This window comes from Necator americanus, chromosome IV (genome assembly GCF_031761385.1).
Source record: "Necator americanus strain Aroian chromosome IV, whole genome shotgun sequence".
NCBI lineage: Eukaryota > Metazoa > Nematoda > Chromadorea > Rhabditida > Ancylostomatidae > Necator > Necator americanus.
In genome coordinates, this window is record NC_087374.1 from 20,689,335 (window position 1) to 20,711,093 (window position 21,759).

At 40.0% G+C, this 21,759-nt stretch overlaps 2 protein-coding genes across 8 annotated transcripts; one reads left to right on the top strand and one right to left on the bottom strand.

The window, feature by feature from the left end:
- On the bottom strand, positions 1 to 17,202 carry RB195_002119 (uncharacterized protein; the record flags this gene model as incomplete). 6 transcript variants are annotated; one of them, XM_064199214.1, is made up of 21 exons in its annotated part: positions 1 to 184; positions 271 to 386; positions 444 to 534; positions 1,740 to 1,829; positions 1,904 to 2,093; positions 4,465 to 4,564; positions 6,395 to 6,794; positions 7,332 to 7,440; positions 7,512 to 7,720; positions 7,799 to 7,920; positions 8,203 to 8,391; positions 10,313 to 10,418; positions 10,478 to 10,534; positions 11,367 to 11,458; positions 11,533 to 11,634; positions 11,699 to 11,803; positions 12,207 to 12,302; positions 12,378 to 12,497; positions 14,555 to 14,650; positions 17,024 to 17,092; positions 17,167 to 17,202. In XM_064199214.1, the coding sequence occupies 21 exons, from the start codon at positions 17,200 to 17,202 to the stop codon at positions 1 to 3; spliced, it is 2,679 nt and encodes an 892-aa protein (XP_064055091.1). The 6 variants fall into 6 exon arrangements, with proteins under 6 accessions (XP_064055091.1, XP_064055092.1, XP_064055093.1 ...); XM_064199212.1 differs by having other exon boundaries at positions 1 to 214; XM_064199213.1 differs by having other exon boundaries at positions 1,904 to 2,123.
- Positions 17,203 to 17,892: 690 nt separating this feature from the next.
- Positions 17,893 to 21,688, top strand: RB195_002120 (uncharacterized protein; the record flags this gene model as incomplete). Of its 2 annotated transcripts, none has more annotated exons than XM_013436064.2 (7): positions 17,893 to 18,026; positions 18,147 to 18,204; positions 18,396 to 18,562; positions 19,138 to 19,294; positions 21,156 to 21,322; positions 21,398 to 21,521; positions 21,590 to 21,688. In XM_013436064.2, 7 exons carry the CDS (start codon positions 17,893 to 17,895, stop codon positions 21,686 to 21,688), a joined length of 906 nt encoding a protein of 301 aa, XP_013291518.2. The 2 variants fall into 2 exon arrangements, with proteins under 2 accessions (XP_013291518.2, XP_064055096.1); XM_064199215.1 differs by having other exon boundaries at positions 18,402 to 18,562.
- Positions 21,689 to 21,759: the final 71 nt, after the last annotated feature.

A 21,759-nucleotide genomic window follows, 5' to 3' on the forward strand; every position in this document is an offset into this window, starting at 1 on the left:
TTACGTCATTAATCGTATCAGTACTACAGCATCGCCCTTTATCATTGAACAAGGGATGCGTCTTTGTAGGACATTTCGGCAGGTGCCTAATGGACGTGGCCATGTTCCACTCGAGTGCCAACGCATGCCTATGGGCAAATACAGCTTCTCTGCCCTTCGGCGACCAAACGCTCGCTCTTCTCTTCTTGAAAGAATCAGAGATGTGCAACTATATCTTAACGGTTTGAAATCTTATACCGAAAATCTTCAGTTGATTCGCTGGAAGCTTACCGTCCGGGCAAGGCGACTTCATCGACATCACGAAGTACAACATTTACGTGTCGATCAAATGCCACAAGATAGCCTTGAGCAATGCGATCAATTCGATTCCAGGCGCGTATGTGAATCTGGATGTTGCATAGTCATAAAACTCGCAATAATGGATACACATTCATTTATCAAACCTCAATTCGTAGACTTTCTCTGAGAGCACGGTAAAGCAAAGACATTGGACCTACTGACCACTGGCTTTGAAGAGTGTACAGGTTCACCAAGCTAGAAAGAGCGATCAAATGAATACCAAAATATACATATGTCTGTTGAAAGTAGCCGATTATAATATGTTGTATAAATGTGACCTTTTGATGGAAAATCAACTTAGTGATATATATATATATATATATATAAAAATATATATATATATATATATATTATATATATATATATATATATATTTATATATTTATATACAAAATGGCTGTGGTCGACCCTCATCACCAACGAAGTCAAGCTGCGAGTCTACCTATCCGCGGGATCGGAGACTTGGGCAGCACCGTCTACGGTGATGAAGAGGCTAGGTTGCACGGAAAAGAAGCTTCTTAGACGGCCGCTTGACTACTTTTGACCTATGGTATGGCACAAAGAGGATATTTATGCGGAATTTGATGTGGTGTACCAGCGGACGAGACGTGGAAGTATCAACACCGCCATCGAAAGTGGCTACAGAAAATCGTCTTCATTTCTTTAGTCATATATTGAGAAGACCAGTAAATCGCCTCGTTCAACGAGTCCAGAAGAGTTTGTCGGGTTCAAGCTAGAAAAGGCCGACTGGCTGAAAACGGAATTTCTGGACTGCGGTGGAGAAAGAGGACGTGAGGACACTCGTCGGGGATAGGCAGTTGAGTTGAGAAGTAAAGTTAGGCAAGAAATGGAAAAGCGGCGAATGGTTTGATTCTGTGCAACTTCTTGCTGAAGATCGAAAAGGTTGGGCAGAGCTATTATTAATATGTCCAAGTACGACTCATCCTGGCGAAGATGTGGACAATCGCCTCAGGCGATTAGATCACATAATATTCCCAACTAGCTGAAAGAGCTGCATATACTAAAGCCATCACTCCACGAATCTGAGGTGGTACGGATTTCAGGTGGAGTATTCTTATAAGGGATAGTAGATTAAGGAAAGGGGGTGATTCCGTCCATTTCTTCCTAATTGCCGTAAAGAAAACGGCCCGGAAGATACGGCTTCAGGCGCTCTGGCGCACTGTTTTCTACAGGAAGTTCGACTGGAGCGCACCAGCCTTGTGCCCCGCCGAATCTTCCGGGCCGTTTTTTTACGGCAATTAGGAGGAAATGGACGGAATCACCCTCCTCTCTATAATCTACTATCCCTTATAAGAATACTCCACCAGAAATCTGCACCACCTCAATGGGGTGATGCCTTTAAGCAACTGAAATCAGCAAAAAAAAAAAAAACAGATCACCTTTTTTGCGGTTTCACTTGCTTCTCGAAAAGTTCCCGTCCTGATGCTGTCATTAATTGAAGGCGCTCAATACGTTCACGTTTTTGCTGTCTGCAAGAATGGTTTGTAACTACAGTTTTAAAAATATCTTTAATCCCTAACGAACTGAGGCCGCTAAAACCCACTTTCGACTTTTCTCTCCAGGCTGCAGATCGAGCTCACATATCTTCTGCGCTATCTCCGGGTATTCAGCAACAAGTGCCCTTTCGAAATCCTCAAGGCTTCCATGAATATCCTCGTCACCTCCAGTCGGTGAACGCTCAAGCGCTGTTGATGCATCAAAATCGTTGGAGAACGGATCGCACATGATGATCCCTTCAAGTCTATTCATTGATCTTGCATGATCTGCTAAACCACTGATCTGGTATAACAAAACGTTCGATCATAACTAGTAAAAATGGACGGCAGTATATCGAAAGGCTCAGTTCATCAAGGAAACTGTCTACAAGGGATTGCAACGTTCAAGTCTTCAACAGCCATGCGCATGTTCAAATGAGCAGTTTTGTTTCCGCCATTGGAATCGCAACCTTTGAAGAGAGCGGAGAGGAGAAATTGATGGAGAAGAAAAAAATTAAAAGGCAAAAGCAAGAAAAATAGCTCTTCATTGCGCCGTAATTAGTGCCCGTACAATCGTCAATGGCTATGTTTATCACGACGATCGCGACACGTCCCTGCCCAATTACTGTTTCGCTGCTAAGGTAGTCGGGTAGGGTTACTCTGCCGCGCTAGAATCGACATTTGACATGAGTTAGCTATGCACTTCTGGTAACTAATAATAAAATAATATAAGAGGCCAACCGATAATGAAGCCAGTGTTTTTATCCTCCCAAACAAGTTTGATACCTATTTATGGACCCCGGAAGGATGAGAGGCTTGGTCGGCACTAGGGCGGTCTCGAACCGTGTGACCACAGTGGACCTCTGACCGGCTGCGCCGTGTCTTCCTTTTCTGCTAGTACTTCTAGTCTATATGTCGTCGATCCTCTAGGACTGACGCTTAGGATTTAAGGCTGATTCAGCTTCACCTCTGGTAATGATCTGCGAATGATGATCTGCCGCCTTCTTAAACGTTTTTCTGCTTTTCAAATATGAAAGCTATTTGTCACTTAGGAGCGATCTTTCTGCTCTATGTACGATTTTGCTCGCCGTAGAGGTATAGCGTGTACCTACCCGAGCACGGGTACCTTATCACCACTGTTTTTATGCATAACGCTCCACCTCTTTCCCTTGTACCAATTAAAGAAAGGCTCATCGCAATGGAAGACATTCGGAGATCGCAGACTGTACTCATATCTGATCGCAAATCTAAATCTGTGGGTTTCCAGTCTGATTGTTATATGCAGTCCAGTCAAAACGACATGAAACACGGTGTAGTTGCGCTCGAAGCAGTGCGGTGGAGATAGCGGTTGGAATCGAGATGGGACCATAGCGAGCTGCTGCGGTGCAAAGTGCGAACATGCATCCTCAATCGATCGTAACCGCTGCGCTTCACCGCATCGCTTTGGGGCGGGTCCCTTGCGCAACTGCGGTGTGCTTCACTGCAGTTCGTTTTGACACTACTGTACGTCCGATCTACCCAGATATTAGTATGGAAACTACATACGATTTGTTGTTTGCATAGCACAAATTACCATCCTGCTGTAGGCTGCATCACTTACCGCTGCTTTTCAATCGACTGTGCGAACATGCATCCTCAATCGACTGTACCTCTTTTATCGACGAACTATCTTAATATCAGCTATAATCTATCCCCTGTTCCTACCAGTGGTACGGTGTGGGCTCCTCTTCTTTCTTTCCACCATATACCATAAAACTCAATCAATCTCCAAATTTCAAATGATCATTTTCAAAAGAATAAATCTACTGCTTGTAATAGCTATTTCTGGATCCTACATACAGAAGAGGATTATGTTTTACCGTTTAAGATTTTCTAGATAAAATACACCTATAAACAATGACAGTGACAATATGCTTTTCCTTTTCTAAAGAAAAATAGGAAAAATGGGCAGTCATGTGCAACAAGCAGCTCCTACTTGACATTTCTCCGACTGATCAAGAAAAACAAATCAACTTTATATCCCAACGGTAATTTGATAATATCGTGATTTTTTTTTCCTTTAATACGTTTCTCTTTGAATTTTATCGTCCATATTCTATTCTTAGCATCACTAAAATGATTTTATTGATCAAACAGCAGCATGATTTTATTGATCGAATAACACCAGATGGTATGTGCGAAGTATAGAGTATATTGTAAATTTTTCGTAACGACTTCAAATTATCCCTCAATACGTATTTTCCAATATGTTCCTCCCAAGGCCAACCATTCCCGTTGCACCCAACAATTCAGAATAAGCACTGCAATGTTTGTCGTAACAGCACCGTTTTCTCATCACCATGGAAACCCTCTCGTTTACTTAACTTGCTCAGCGTCAATTCACGTCATTTCAAAATGTGATGCTTAAAACTACCAGACCTCCTTTGAATCTAGAACTATCGACCCTTATAGGAGGAGATCTTCTGCAGGGAATCGAAACCTTGACACAAAAGCTGCCGAATTTCTTTGCCATCACATCCTTCCCTAGTTCTTAATAGTCCAACAAAACTCCACAAACTTCATAACTATGCATTACGCAAACATATCGCTGAGCTCCATGGGTTTTCTTTATGTTATGTAAACAAATTACCAGACGATAATGGGATTTCTTCATCCAAACAAAACACAAACATGTGGTATTTGTTCTCAAAAACACGCGGTTCGGCTATTTGTAATTGACCATTCATCTCCTGCAAGTCAGTTGTTACGTTTAGAAGTATAGATGCAATTCTTGATACGGAATAATGCAAAAAACCACATCAACTCTACTCCTTAGACAATGGCATAGTCCACACCGCTTATATTCTATTTTGAAGTTCTTAAACTCTTTCTTGCATGTTTTACAAAACACTAGTTCTCCTTAAAATTCCTATAAATCGAAGTATACCGTAGTTTTCCAGATAATCAACTAATTCTCAGCTGTCGCGTCAAAAAGCCCCTACGCAAATGCACCCTGGTTCATATCGTCAAAACGATATGAACCACGGTGCATTTGCGTAGGGGCTCGAAACGGCGCGGTGGAGGCAGCAGTTGGAACTGAGATGGGACCATCCCAAACTGTAGTGATGAATGGTGTCAGCAGGGGTTCTACTACGTTCCTAACCGCTACGCTCCACCGCACCACCTCGAGAGAAAAGGCTTACGCCGTTGCACCGTGTTTCATGTCGTTTTGACCCTACTATATATAACGTTACATGCAATATGATTGTAACATAATATTAAATGCTCATAAATTTACTACACACATAATTTGCCAAAAACAGTATTACTCTTCTGCCGTACCCACGTAAACAAGAGTGCACCTCTAATGTTAACCTACCACTACTGTTCTTCCTCTACGTCATCGTTTCAATCGAGTTACGGTAGCACTGTTTCGCGACCAAAATCCAACACAATGTAAACTATTTGGTTAACACCCTACGTCTCTACAGCTGCATCATACCGAGGCATTACTTTATTTTACAGATAGTCATTATGGACCAATCGTGAGATAAGTAGATTTCTGCAGCGAGTTCACCAAGCGGTCTTGAAAAACTGCATTTCCTTCCTTCGACCAATCTCTAATCGATATTTTCACTTCAAAACTACGTAAATCTTAAAACTCATCAAAATGCGGAAATAGCCACATGAGAACCGAGGTTCCTCTTCTGACCTTTCAACAATGGTCGCAAACCAAAATTACTAAACTGCCAGTCAATCTTAGTCATTTTCGTCGAAGCTTGCAGGTCATTTGAATGTGACTGAACGCTTCCACTGTATTCTTAAAAGTACTTTCCTTGCAGTTATCAATAAAGGAGGCAAATAAACCTCAATTATGGGTCAAATAAAGCTGCCTTGCCAACCCTGACCACTACTCATATAACATTTCGTAAAGATTACGCAGGCTTAGCGAAAGCCGAACGCTATTACTGTTTTTCCCATCTTACACATGAACTTTAAAACCAAGAAAGCTACAAAATCGACCACTTCTGCAGATATAACATGTTTCCACAAAAGGGAGTACGAAACTTTTTGAAAAGAAAATTTTATTCAAATAACCCCACCGAGCTCGGTGAAGGCGAGACCCTTAACGTGAAACGCCATCAGACGACCTCGTACTCGACTAGGAAGATGTGCGATGATGGAAGAAACGAACATCGAAATGGTGAAATGACGAGGGGGTTGGGGACAGGTGGTGGTGTGGTAAAGGGAGGGGATGACATGGTACACAGCGGCAATGTAGCCTGTTCGCTACACGACCTAAACTGGTAACATGACAAGAAGAAATCAGGGAATAGGAGAAAGGGTCAGGGGAATAATCAATGCATCATCACTACTCATCGGTTCGGCACCGAAAAACCGGGTGGAGGAGGAACTGCATGAGGGACGATGTGGTGTGGATTTGAACGTCCAGCTACGTCCGCTCCGTATGCAGACGGCGGCCATCTTGCTCCTAGTGATGAGTGTTGTGTATGTTGCTGATGTAGATGGTGGAGATTGCTGCCATTGTGACCGCTCTCCAAATCGCTCACGAAACGCACATTCACATTCGGCAACAACGCTTTCAACCCTTCCTGCCACTCTGAGATAGACTGCGATGTCATTGCAGGACGTTGTGGTGGCGTTAAACCTGGTGGAGGTGCACAATATGGATCAAATTGTTGCCGATGTTGTTGCTGATGTGTTGGATTATGCTGTAAATGGTTGTGGTTAGGTGGCTGATGCAATTGATGATGAAGTTGTTGTTGCTGCTGTGATTGTTGGTGACTGGTCATCAAGCCGGCAAACATATCAAGTGGTGTCGTCTGTGGTTGGGTGGTGTTCATTGCGGGAAACAGAGAGGCAGGACGGCTCCACAGATCTCGTAGCGAAAACAATTGTTGTTGTTGTTGTTGTTGTTGTTGTTGCATCAGTAAGTGGTGGTTCACGTAGGAAGCAATTCTAAACAAAAATATTCTAAAGACTTTTTTGCTTTCCGCACAAGCTTGTCTTGATTAAAAACAATTTCGATTTCATGCCTTTGTAGGCTCACAACTCCTTATCTGATCAAGAAAGCTGAGTTTTTGACAACGAATCCGAAACTACTCAGTGAGTGAGGACCAACTTTTTTTAAGTAGCATTTGGGACCTCTACAAAACTGACAAACACCGTTGAATCTACTACCTGAAACAACGGTGTTCATCGTCAAAATAATAACAGACAAGGGAAAGTAACTAATAATACCTGAGAGCATTAGTTTTACTATCCGTTTCGGAAATTAGCAAAAATATTCGCTTGAAAGAAGCTGACAACATTTTACTGACAGGCATAAACGTACAAACGTTGAGAACTACTGTAGCAGCCTAATAACTTGCCCGTTGCAAAACTATTTTTCCGTTTTGACAATGACTGTACGGGGTAACGACATCAATATGACCCGAGATTTTTAGAATAATTATTTTCAGGTCGTGCTTTACAGCAAACAAAAAAAAAACTTACGTAGGTTGTTTAATCTTTTCCTCCTCCTCTAGCAATCGCGCTAGACCTTTAGATGACTCGTTAAACGGATCAAACCCGAGGTCGTCATCCGACGTAAATCCTCCGAGACCTTGAAACAAACAAAAAACTATCTACGGAACCAAGAGTTCTGAGAATTCCGGAATTCACTTTATGTCGCACCTGGTGGCGGCGTCGTGACTAGAGTCTTTTGTGGAGTCATTGGTGAATGTAGCATTGAAGAAGCATATGGTGTTGTTGTGTTACTCATTGTGGTTTGCGGTGATAAACCCAAAAGAGTTTGCCAATTGACAAGAGGCGCCGGCGCCTCACTGACTGGTGCAGGTGCAGGAATCATACCCGTACCGCTGTCTTCATTTCCGCATAATAACCTGCAATTGTGACAGCTCATCCAGATAAAAAAAAAGTTTAAAAATAGTGTATGACATTAACTTTAACACAAAACATACCGCAATAACTTTGACTCTGTGTCTTGATTATAAATAGAATTAAAGGGCTTTGAATGCTCTGCTGTTTTCGACGAGGGCGGCTTGGTTTCAGAAACTGTTTCGGGTTCTGGTGTTATATAATCCTGAAGATGAAGAAAAAGCAATTTCAGCGTGCGAATAGAATCTCCTACAGTTCACAAAAAGCGGAAAGCAAGGAACGCATACCATTATTAATATATCAATGCTCTTAGGCGAAATAAAAGGAAAGAAAGGTTAGGTGTCTCCTCTATATCATGACTATTTGGATAACAATAGAAACGATTTTTTTGTTAATTCATAATAATTTATAAAAGTTTCTAGGAGAGAAGTAAACGAACTAACTGCTCAAGTAAAAGCACACGAAATGAAATGAAAAAAAAACATACAAGTGACGGAGGAGTAGGTTCTCGTGGGGGCGACGAGGGCGGAGGAGTTGGCACCGCTGGCGTGTTTGGAACGGACGGTGGACTCGATTGTTTAACTTTGCTGCGCTTCGGAATGTTCTCCTTATCGTGTGAAGACTGCCTTTCCCGTGATCCAAATGCTTCTGACGGAGTGGGGTCACCAGAAGGAGACTGCAAATATTAAAATAAACTGAAAATTGGAAACAGAGTTCCACTAAGTTTTTCAAAAAGATAATTTTTCAAACGGTAAAGAAGAGCACAATAGAATCCCGAGCTGCACTATAATTAGAGATATTTTTTTTATGCTTATTAATTGCAAACCTAAAGAAAAAAACAAATCCATCGGCATATAATAGTATTTTGGAAATATGCGCAAAATACATCGTTACAACCATTTACCGTTATATGTATGTTCCCTCATGTACGTGTGCGCAACAGAAAACCAAACAAACGATTTGTTATGAATGTTCCTTTCGAAGGATAAAGTGATGTTTTACGCGAATGAACAAGTTTCGGGCCGTCCCTCTACTTTGACCGGAAAAGAAAAACAATTTTTCGCCCTAAGTCGCCTACTTTCGTTTTTTAAGCTCTGGAACCACAAATCGCCACATTATAATCATAGCTGTATCTAGGTCCACATGTTAAAAAAAAAAAACTTGAAGTGGTCTGTTTCGATAGTGAATTTCACCTATGGATTGCTATATAACACATTCATCCCTCAAGGTCTCAAAATCCCGTTAAAGGCATCACCCCGCTAATCTGAGGTGGTGCAGATTTCAGGTGGAGTATTCGTATACGGGATGGGAGACTACGGAGAGGGAGGTGATTCCGTCCATTTCTTGCTAATTGCTATAAAAAAAACGGATCGGAAGATGCGGCGCCGCACAAGACTGGCGCGCTCCAATCGAACCTCTTGTACAAAATGGTGCGCCAAAACGAATGAAGCCGTATCTTCCGGGCCGTTTTTTACGGCAATTAGGAAGAAATGGACGGAATCACCCACCTCTCCGTAGTCTCCCATCCCATATACGAATACTCCACCTGAAATCTGCACCACCTCAGATTCGTGGGGTGATGCCTTTAATTTCAGATATCATTCATTCACTAATCGAGCGGAAAAAACAACCTGTCACCTGTCATTAGTAGTGATATAAATTAATATTCCATTTCCACTGAAAACCAAACACAGATAATATAGCTGTTGCATGTTGCAACTACCAATATGCAACAGCTATATTATCTGTGTTCTGTGTATGACTTTTCCGTACAAAAAATTAAGTGACAGCTCCAGGCAAGATATGAACGCTTCTCCAAATATCTCTAATAACGCAACAAATTTGCTTCTCCATTGGCTGAATCTATTCAAAACTTGAAGTTTTTCAGTATGAGTGGATTACAACCACATTCCAGCGCGATTTTTAGATAAAGCCGTGGGAAATGTCCAAAATCATCACCCTTCAAATTCCACCATAGCTAACAATGTTTCCAAATACTTCAACATTCAAAATCTCTCTCACATAAAATTACTCTTCAGAATCCACTTATATGTAGATATGAACTGTGCTGGGCGGGTGTAGCGCAATCGGTATACGCAATCGATCGGAGGTTCGAATCCGTCCTAGTGCTCACCAAACCTTTCATCCCTCCGGGGTCGATAAATTGGTACCAGACTTGTCTGGGAGGATAAAAACACTGGCTTGACACATCGGCTAGCCCCCGCAAGTCACTGCATAGGCCAGTTACACGTTCGTAACCTCAAACGACTCTGAATTGAAGTGAACGTGTTGGCGCATCTCAAGCGAATTGATTAACGCCAGGAACTTTATCCTTTATGAACTGTGCTTGAACCACACTCAAAACAACGTTGATCTTATATTGAGCTAGCCATGTTCAGCGTTATCTGCATGAGGGTTTCAAGACATCGATATTGCACTAGTACGACACTCGACAAACCAAGACGAACAACGACAGCAAACGTAACTGCAGACCAAAACGGAATGCAGAACTATCGCAAGCGCTTCGGTCAATTCAAGTTCTTAACAGGTGCTCTAGATAAATAGCTGATTAATGAATAGAACCTAACATAATTCACCTCATCGCCGCCATTGTATCCCCCATCACGCGTATTCTCCGTCTCTTCACTTGTTTCGCTTCCATTTTGTTCCCAACATATATTATTCTTATTATTAACCCAAGCTCTGAAAAAGAAAACGACTAGCACATATCGATAACGAACAGAAAGAAGATGTAGACTGACTGGGTCCGCCTCTCCTGTGTTTGTGGTACAGTTTTATTTAATACCGTATCAATCAATCTGAAAAAAAAAACGTCATTGACATAAAACTAATGAATTTGATGCAAATGCCCAAATAAAATCCATTCTTTTAAGCTGTTACTTCTAGTAGACATGACATTGAAGAAATATTCAGATAGATGCCTTTGAAAGAACTAACTTAAAGGACCACTGAAATAAAATCACGGAGTTCCAAAGGTGCTCAACATTCTCATGAGAAAATCGACTTTCACTTTATGAACTACCATATTTTAAGCGACAGAATCAGGTATTCGGGAAATAATTCAACTAATGTATGTTCACAGTGGTGCATCAACAACATTATTGGGCTCCTACGCTAAAGCGTCCCTACACTTTTTTTTTCAAACTTCGATGCTCTGCATACAAATACTTTCACAAAATGGAATGAAAGAATTTAGAAATTAAGAAAGTATCAACGTAATATCTACATAAGCACAAAATTACAAAGGTGAACGAGGATCCGTCCAATTTCACCAATACGAATTGTGCATCAGGATCTACTCAATTTCCTAAGCCCAATGAGAGCACGGAAGTCTAACACTTTAGCAGCTTATTCTTAGTCTAAGCTACTCGAGAATGCAGTCAAAAACCAACTAGCACATCCGAATGACTAATGAGGTAACCAAACCAGTATTGACGATCCTCCAGAGTTTGCAGCAACAACCGCGTTTTATTTCGGTTACATCCACATTACGTGCTAATCAACTCTCATATTCATTTTGAACAACAAAATTTCCACTCCATTTCATTTTTATTGATAGAAAGTGACTTCTGGCAAACCTTCCAAATAGTATTCCAAAGGCACTGATTTAAGAAAAACCGTAAGATCTACCTTTTCTCATATTCAGCGTGTTTTCCCATGTGCATATCCTCTTTTGTGAAGCTGATATCGCTATCAGCTATTTCGTGCAAGTACATACATTCCTATAAAAAAAAACTTGAGAAAACTTTTAGCAACTCTGGAAGCACCCAGGCAAGAGTAGAAGCTGGTAACCGACCGGTTTGAAACACTTTTGACTTCGCAAGAAAGACGAACAATATTTTGTCGTACCCAACGAGGCCTTCACAATTCGACCATCTAGTTGAGCATTACAAACAGCCTAAAGTAGTTAAAACGACTGTTAACCAATATCTATAAGTAGGCGAACCGATGTTAAAAAATACTTGTATGGCTCGCAAAGCCTCTTCCACCTTGCTATACGTCACATAAGCTGTATGGCTAGGCTGTGCATGCGGATGATTTGCCGTTGGCGCAGTACCTACTACAACCTGTAAACTGCATTTCTTAGATAAAGATAGATTCATAGCAGCAAAAATAAGGCACTGGAAAAGAAATAATCCGTACAATTATGTCTACTACAGACTTGCAACCTCTACCGCACAGAACCATATACTTTTGAAAAAAAGTTGTGTAGTTCCTACGGTGATATTCTTATTGCATTTTGCAACAAACTAATGATTAGGAAGCATAAGCCATCTACTACTTTTCAGTCATAAGTGGCAATCAAGGTGGAATGGACAATAGTATTTCTTATTATTATTATTATATAGTATATTCTTATTAGTAAGAATTTTGAAAATCTGAAATAGACTTTTCTATCTCAAATCAAGAAATATGTAGAGGATTTTCCAAGGAAAATAAGTAAGGAGAAGTCTCACCAGTCCGTCTCACCTTGAGAATCTTTCCAAACCTGCCGAAATACTCTGGTTTCCGTAACGTATCCGGGTCAGCCACTCGCGGAGACAATCCCACAACATAAACAAGGTTCTGAACGCGGCTAGGAACGTTAGAAAATATTCAAAAAAGACACATGTAACCCATTTTGAAAATACCTTCACTAACCTTCTGCAAGACTCTATAATTTGCCAGATGATTTCGTGATTCAGAAATGCGCAACTTCTCCGCTTGTTGTTTCATTCGCTTTTCGTCCTTGATCCGTTGAACATCGGCACAAGATAAAGGCTGGAACAAAACATTCGTTGCATTCCTATTCAACAGTTTTTTTTTTCTTTCCACCTGATGTACAAGAATAAAATTATCGTCAAGATAAAATTTCCGCCAAGACGGTTAGTCATCTTGATGACGAAGACATATTACACACAAAAAACACAAAACACAAGACACAAGGGAAAAACAACAAAATAATGGGTACAATTTGGAAACCTAACATGTAAAAAGCAAAACAAATACTAGAAAATGCACCGAAATATGCCACAGTTGCAATTTTCACTTCGAACACTTTTTTGCTTGTAACGCACAAGATTGGTACAGGTCAAAAAATTCTCTCAGCCAACTATTGGTTTCTCCTCCCTAACTTTTGTTTCCCAAGGCGATATCAGTCTCGCATTCTTTCTTTTTTGTATTAAATATCGTATTCATTATTACCACCGCTAATTACATGATCTTTCCATTACCAGTTCTAATATGGCTACGAGCGTTCTCTTAAAACAGAAACCGCTATAAATGTAAGAAAGTAACCATGTACAATCTCTAAACGACCGACTCCAAGCTCTTTAAATGACATAATGTTTATATCGCATTGTGTACAAGTACTCATAGTGACTGCCTAACTACTCCCGTTGTGTTACTGTGTGAAAAAAATAGAGGAATGTGCTAACAGAAATCACACTGCCTATGAAGTTTTCTTTTGAAATAAAAGCCGCGTTGTAGCTTAGAACAGCTTAGACAATCAAAAATTGCTGCAGCAAATATCATATCCCTTCAGGCTGTGAACAAGCTATAAGCTAAAAGATCATGTCTATCTTACAAACGGATGCATATCCTCACTTTAAAATCCCGCTGTCATGTCTATGATGCAATATAGGGATGCTCAGTTTATTGACAGAAATCATTTGGACAAACTGACATTTGCAAATACATTCTAGGCACTGGATAGTTCTCTTTTTAGTAATCCAAGAAGAAAGATGTAATTATACAGTACACTAACTTAATAAGCAGCCCCGCTTATGCGTGCCATAGTCGGAAGGGGTGCTCCGACCTTTTCACTTTTGGACGGTTGGGGAAGGAACACCCTGCACTTCTGGACTATTGTCGGGGGGATCCTCCTCAGTTGAGCTGCATGCCGAAGAGCTAAATCCTCTTCACCTGAGGACGGTCCGGCTTCTCCCTATCGCTGCAACTTGATTTGTTGCGTCTTGCACTAACCAGGCAAATGGATGCGAGATGCGATAATGCTGTGGAAAGGACTAATATTTAATATGTTCTGGTACCGAAAAAAGCTGAATAGCTACTAATAAGAGCAGAATACTGAGTTGTTAGCACAGTTGTTCTTAGAAGCGAAACAATCTAGCACAAGGAAGACACCTATTACGGTTTTTTTTCCACTGGATTCAGCGCGAGCATTATTTTGCCTCAAACATTATCTGAATGCTACTCACCTGTTACAACCTAGAACCTGTTACATACGACAGACCATCATTTCAATAAAAGTAATGACGTTCAGAACAGGTTCCTTCAAGAGAACATCAAAGTGAAATGCATATCGCGACATATACAGCTACGCTACATAAACCTGCTTCTAAAAACCTTACTGCGTGGAGTGGGCCATTGCACGTGTAGAAATGTGTCAGAAAATACCTCAACAAAAAGGTAGCTCTTTGAGATAGTTGGTAACCCTGTCTTTATGATATTATACCACGATTTAATTTAACACCAAAATCAGGATTTCTGGATACCTTTCGGATCTACACCACAGTATATACATACCATAGGGACCGCTCAGCAATCACTATTCATCAAGAAAGGAAGTCCATCAGATTAATATCAGGATCAGTGGCCCTTTCCAATCAATAACACGTCTAATGTGAGAATGAGTGACGAAAAGCAAAAAACTTCAACTGTGCACACAGGAGACCCTCAACCATTTACATGCATTAGTCCGATTTTCAATAATGGTGGACCTGTTAAGCAAGGCCGAAAAAAAAGAAGTTTCTGCTCTTTAGAAGATGGTGTTAAACAAGGCTTAAAGAAGCCACTTCCCCGGTGAATGAATTAATTACCTTGAAAGTGACAGGATCCTCCGGATATGGTTGTCGACACGCAGGACATAGACCGTTCTCATCCGTAAGCAGTCGATGCCAGCAAAATCTACAAATCTGAAACAAAAAAAAAGTAAATATTGTTTGCGGACTGAAAAGTTATTCATCAAAACATTATCATTGCAAAACAAAAATTTACGGAATGACATCAATGTGAAAGCCCATAACTGGGCATGCGCTACATATACCAAGTCAACTGTAATCATATGAATGCAAAACCCATAGAAGCGATTAATATCTCCATTATGTCGGAAAGTACTTTACATCGTTTCATACAGAGAAATATTCTCGACCCTTTACGAAACTGCTGATACAGCAGTCGCTATTCGATTAAAGACTGAGTGCGAGAAAAGCTGCGGCTCTGAAGTTGTACTAAGTGGCTAAACCAAGGAGAGTTCAGAAAATTATATTCGTCAGATCAATGCCTTCCCTCAATATGAGGAACTTCTTTTCTCTTCAAGAAAGAAAACGTTCAGCAAACAGTATAACAGCTCCAAATATGATTGTATTCAGAGATTTGCTAAGACAAGTACCATGAAGGTCAGGCAACTACGGATCCCAATAGTGACAGATTTCTCTTTTTAATGCAAAATGTTTTAGTGTATACTAATACTAATTCAAATTAATTTTTTCTAATTATACTAATTTCTCCCCAACTCATCGCCTCTGGCGCACTAAAGTATGGGATTTATAATAAGATTTATCAGACACATTTGATACGGTGATGATGATGATTATGGTCACGATTGAGTCATGATAAACCCAACATTCAGCACAATTTCGCGTTGCACAACTGTAATCTTAGCGTACAAATGCAACTCAACACATTCCAAACAGAGCAAGGAGATTTCAAGTCGATTAAAATAAATATGCAAAATTCCTAGAAGTCATGAATGAATTCCCTCATAGAAATAAAAATCTCAAAGAAAGGCTAAAAGCTGCTTGTTTTAGTACGCACATTCTTAGATAAAGAAAACTCTCAAAGAGGTATCCATGAGAAAATCTAACGAAGTTAGGAATGCCTTGGCATCTCAAATGTTCACGATACCTCGGCAGACATTTTGAGTGGGGTTGTTTTTCTGCGGCAGTTGCAAAAACAAGATTTACATTTGACATTGGGTAGAGTTCGTGTTTCGAGTTATTCAAGAATTTCAGAAATTCTTGAGCTGTATAGAGGTCTCTACAACTACGATTAAAAAGAGCAGATTTCAATTAGAAGATCCCGATCGATTTTCTAAGTTCTAGAAAAAACGGATATGGTGCTCATATCGTTGTTGCATGCATTCTCTATGTTATGTTCTTGCCAGGGCTTGGAATGATGGCTAGCAACACTGGCGATTTCATTCGATGAGAAAGTCTTAACGACCGTCATTATTCGCTATTAATATCTATCAACGGCGAAGTCGTCACCGGTAAGGACGATAAGGTACGATGCTAGCCTTGAGAACAGACTAAACTAACTCCTGTACTCAATTTATGAACTTAATTTTATTTTTATTGCCATTTATTTCACAAGCCAATGACGAGTAACATTATTTTCGGGAAATTGATGAAACTGCCCGTAAGGATGAAGCAAGTATCCGTAATAAATATAAATCTGAACCTTAGACCCGCTCTGGCATGAATAGAATAGTTGGACAAGAAATGCAAGGAATATCATATTTTATGACGACAAACCCTATAATGGTTTCACGAAACATCGGAATTACACCTCTCACTGACTGAAGCAGTTCACCTCAAGTAAATATGAACTTTTCTGAACGAGAATGATATGTTAACCTCAAATAGAAAAATTCATATTATGTCATGTGTCAAATCTTCTTTTTATTTCAACCATGTTTGGAAGTTCAGAGAGAACTTTGAATATATTAGTGGTGAAATTAAAGTTTTCTGAACCTTGCAATGAGCTATACAATAATGCTATACTGAGCAAAAGAAGCAGAAACACGAATAACTTATAAACATACAAATGTGACTGCTTTAGATACTAGCGACGTGCATATGTAACAGAAAATTCGCAAGAGTTAGCAAATTTGATCCCTCAACATCTCCATCAACAAAATCTCGGATCAGTTACAACCCCCTTTAAAAAAAACGTCTAAATCGTACCTATACCTTAACTTTCTTCACATTTAGTGGGAGAATTACATCAACTCTTTATGCTGATACGAAGTGACAGTCATGCTGGTGATACACAGCCTGTTCTGCTGTCACGCACTGCTAGAAGCATAAAACATATGCTATATCTAATATCGATTTCTGCCCAGCTACTCACACCTGGCACTTTCCGCAGACACACTTGAAACACAGTGAAACTTACACAGAAGTATGTCGCAACCTCAACGGGGAATTGCTATTTAGATTAGTCCCTCCCAAACAGAAACAAAGTGATTGGGATAGGTTTTTGAAAATTGTCTCATGTTAACTCACTTGATACTCGCATTTACAGGGGTAGAAATCTAGGTCATCGATTTCGAGTTGTTCCATACAAAGCGGACACTGAAAAATTTGGATGTAAATTCATAAAGTACTAAAACCGACGGGAAAATTCTGACTGATCCTATCTGACTTACCTCCTTATCGGATTGTTCATCACTACTGCAGGACATTTTCTCACAGAGCGAAAATCCTATCAACAGAAAATAGTTGATAACACTGAAAACGAGGGAAACACTTAAGGTTCACCGATCCACACCAACGCGAACAAATAAAGTGAATTATGAGCGGTGATATGTGCGAGATACGAAAATCACCAAAAAGTCACAGGGCTTTCGAATCGAGTGCCATTGATCTAATAGAAGAGAGCAGAAGAGACTGTGCAACTAAGGTCGAGCACATCGCTGCGAAGGGGGTTGGACAGCTTAGTGTTGGCAGCCGGCTCGAATCGAAACCGATCGATAACTGCCCAGAACGCGCCATATCCGAACATCAACGGCGGCCCCGAAGATTCTACGCACATGCGTAGGTTGGACCACCAGCAAAACTCAGTGAAAGAAGATGTAACCAGTGCTCCTGCACTTAAAACAGTGAACTCACGAGACACCACCCGTTATCGATTAACATTATCGACTGACCGGCTGGTTCCCGGGCGGGGCGGTGCTTTCGCCACCGTAAAACGAACGAGGCAATTGCTTTCCAGGACCCCTCCCACTACACAATCTTGGATCCTTTAAAGCTTGCCTCAGTTTTTTTCGGTGCGCTGTATCTGCTCCTTCTGTGTATGTAGATTGTGGGAACATTACTTCTACTTGTTCTACTCTCACTCTTTTTTTAATGATGTGTCCGTAAACCGCAGCAGAATGAGTGCGGACAGTCCTGCTAGCTGCAAATTAACGGGAACTCCCATCGAAGAGATCCGCGAGCTGAAGAGAAAAGCGTGCGAGCGAATTTCATCTCTGATACGAGCGATTTCCTCGAATTCGTCTCCGAAAAGGTACGCTCTGTGAATTATTCCCATACTTGAAACGGTAGTGTCAATGTTTTGCAGTTGCTATTATTATTAGAATAATTTATAGGTTAAGGCATTTTTTCACTTAAGAACAAATAGTTTCAGATCGAAAGCTAGTGTTGATTCTTTTTTCACCTACAAGCGATTAGTGAAGTCGTACACGGTTGGTATGTTGGTCGTTTTCATTCACTTCATGAATAGTTTACATTTATGATCTGTAATGAGCCCTGCGAAATTCAATTTGATGCCATACAGAGGTGGTGAACTGAATCAATGAATGTATTCACCATTGTTTTTCAGACTGCCATGTGGCGTCTGGTTACTTTGCAAATCAATCACGAGAATGAATTTCAGTTTGAGCTATGGGCCGGAAATGAAATAAGTCCACGAGAATTAGCCGTGCATGGTTGGGAATGCAAAGCACGGGATCAAGCACAATGCATCGCTTGCAAACAGTTTCTGTGCACAACTTTGCCGAAAATTACCAGCGTAAACATAAGTGTTTACAATAGATGTCTCAGGTACGGTTTCCTCTTGTTTAACTTGTTCAAATCTGTTACAGGGTAGACTTACCCCTCTTTCCCTGATGTGTTCTTCGACGTTACTGTGTAGTTATATAGAATTTAACTGTATTACGAAAAGGAAGCATTTTGCAGAGCTTCCGACTTAGAATCACTTACATTTAATAGCTTTGACCTTACTGACATCCAAAACAGAGATCTTAGAAGACCTAACAGCGAGACTCTGGGTTTCTCGAAGACTCCACTCCGATCTATACAGCATAATTTCTGGTCTTGATATATCTATCTGATTGCTAAGTCTGTGGACCCTCAATGTGGTAAATGGTTCCCTTTTGTTCAATTTGATTAAATTGTTATTTTTTGGTCGTGAAATTTCTTGCTCTTCGTGTCATATGTTTGTACATATGAAGTTTAGGCGTTAACTTTGAAGTAGTTCGAAAACACGTTTGGCGAGTACTTCAGTTTATTCTGTGATGAATAGGACGAGTCCTTTTTTCATATAGAAAGAAATCAGTTAAACTTGAAGCTCGGTTTGAAGTTTTGGTGCTGTTTTGTTTTTTTTAATTGTCTTTTAGGCGGATTCGTGAAAACATCGTCAACTCACATGTACTTACTTGCTTGTACAGATCAAAACCTCTTGAATTCAAACATGACGTTGATGAGACTTTCTTGAATGACATTGTACGACCGAAAATATCAACGTTCAATGTGGAAGGATTGAAGATGAACATGGTGACCAGTTGTTCCCTACATTATTTTTGTTTCTAATTCTTTATTACTTCCTTATTTTATTTCTGGACAGATTTTTGTAGCTGAATGATGTTTCAGGAAACTAAGGCTAGGAATTCTGCTTCTTAACTTTAAATAATTAAGAAGTTGTAGGAATCATTTCTGAGTTAAAAGAAAGAGGAAAACAAAGACTAAAAAACGCAAAGTTAAAGAATACTGCCTCTGCACTAGAAAGAACTGTCATGGCGTGCCACTATTATTTTGCTTTATTTATAATTGCAAATTTTCAGAAGAATTCCTGATCTTGGACTAGAAGAACTTTGTAATGTAACGTCTTTCTAAATCAAACCTTGAAAATGAATCTTTAGGGAATTAATAGTAAAGTGTATTTTGCTGCATATCTCTGTTATGCGCAGTGGTTAGGCGTTATTTGTTGTTTCAGCTAGTAATTCGCCTACAAATGCTGTTATCAGCATTATCAGTACCTAGAATTGATCGCTTTAGTAGTTTGCATTATTTATAGTGGTGTTGTTGTTGGTGTTGTTTACAGTGGTTGTTTCAATTTTAGCCAGTAAGAAATAAGTTTGAGTCGTGCTGATATCAAACTATTACTCAGAAATTTGGTCATCTCGGGAAATGATCGTGAGATGTAAGCTCACAATTGAAGCGGGCCTCACAGCGTCACCATTTATAAGGCAATTACTTTTTGACAGTAAATAAAGTATCTAGGTCTTGCTGCTTCCTAAGCTTGTGTAAGGGTTTGGAAGGGTTTTCCACAGTGAACAAAGCTTCTTATTCTTGTTGTTTTTTGAGCTTGTTCAGGGATCTTTGCAAGCTTTTGTGTAGATGAATGTCGTGTTAGTACACATTTTCCTTTACAAGTTTTATGGTAGTAGCATGTGTTTTGATAATTACATGATGCTTATCACAGTAATATTTTCAAAGGTATCACTTTTGCTTGCTGACTTCAGTTTCTAATTAAAACAACTTTCACATATTTTTTCTCTCCAAATGAAGGTCTGTTTTACACGGATCCCTCACCCCTCGCCATGTTTGTGTCGAGCGTGAGCTAATGGCGCTCTCAGAATGCCTTTCGTGTGTTCGTTTGTGACATACGTGAAAACAACTGCATGGCGCCACAAGGAACATGTCACCGGCAATAGATCTCGTGCATTCTTCGCCAATAGTAATTTAGTGCCTCAATATTTCGTCGCATCTTTATCGCTCAAAGAGACGTCATGAAAGCAAACTTACTGTCGATGTTTCTAATACTTAAGCCTTTGGGAAATTTCTATTAACATCTTCTTGTCTTTTGTCGATATTGTACTTGTTCCCATCATCAGTGTAGTGTTTTCTGACTAATTAGGCTTAATTGATAATGTAAATGTTTTTTCGTGTTCTATAATACTACGACTTCGAAGCGCTGCCACATTGTTGTCGTCTGGACAACTTAAAACTGAAAGCATGAAGAAGTCATGAAGTACTGACGGATTTCTTTTTTTTAAAATATGAATTAACAAAGCAGAACAATGAAATGGGATGTATGCATCTAGGGGTACTATGTAAGAACAGTTCGCCTCTATTTCTTTCTCGTTCATGATTTTCCCTCAATTTCTTTCGACATTTGTGAATTCCTTTTTGTTTGTGAATTTGTGAAGACTTTCACTAATGTCAAGGACTACGGTTATACTAAACAAATAAAAGAAGACTGCTCTGATATTCGCTCCAACATTTTTGTTGTGCAAAGCTAATCCTCTGATTTAATGCAGTGGATGTGGATGTTCGGAATTTGTTAACGTAGGCGTTGTTTCTCTCAAGTTGAGAACAAATATGACATTCGCTTTATAAAAATTTGACTTCTTAGGTTGTTCCTGACGACCTTGTCTGGAGGACTTCGGAGACAAAGTGTCCCGAATCACAGGAACCCTTTATTGGAGCATCACTTGGGTGGTCAATCGAAACAGAGAAAATCGGTGGCCAGAAGCTATACGTTGCTGTTTGCGATTACTGTGCAAGGGACTTTGTTCTAGGGTGGATTTCTTGTTTTCTTTTGCACAAGTAAACTCTAGTCTCCTTATTCTATTTCTTGCATTCACAAATCACCAGATATGAGGTCTTCGATCCGGTGAAAACACACAAAAGATGGTGCCCTGTTATGGATGTGAATCCTGATGATGGTGTACCATTGTGGAAGCTTATCCTTGAGCGCGTATCCCCTACCACGAAACAGGTTGGCATTTTTAAAACTGAACAATCCTAACCTCATCACATTATTCTCATCGATTTATTGATGTTCAGAGAACTAAGCCAGTAACAATAAAGGACGTGGAATCAGCTAAACGTGCTCTCGACCATTCCTTGTCGATTGTTTCCAGAGAAAATATGGTTGATTCTTAGTTATCTACACTATTCTCATCTCTCTTATGGGTTCCTGCTCTTGATTTCCTTGTAGATGGAAAGTTGTTTTT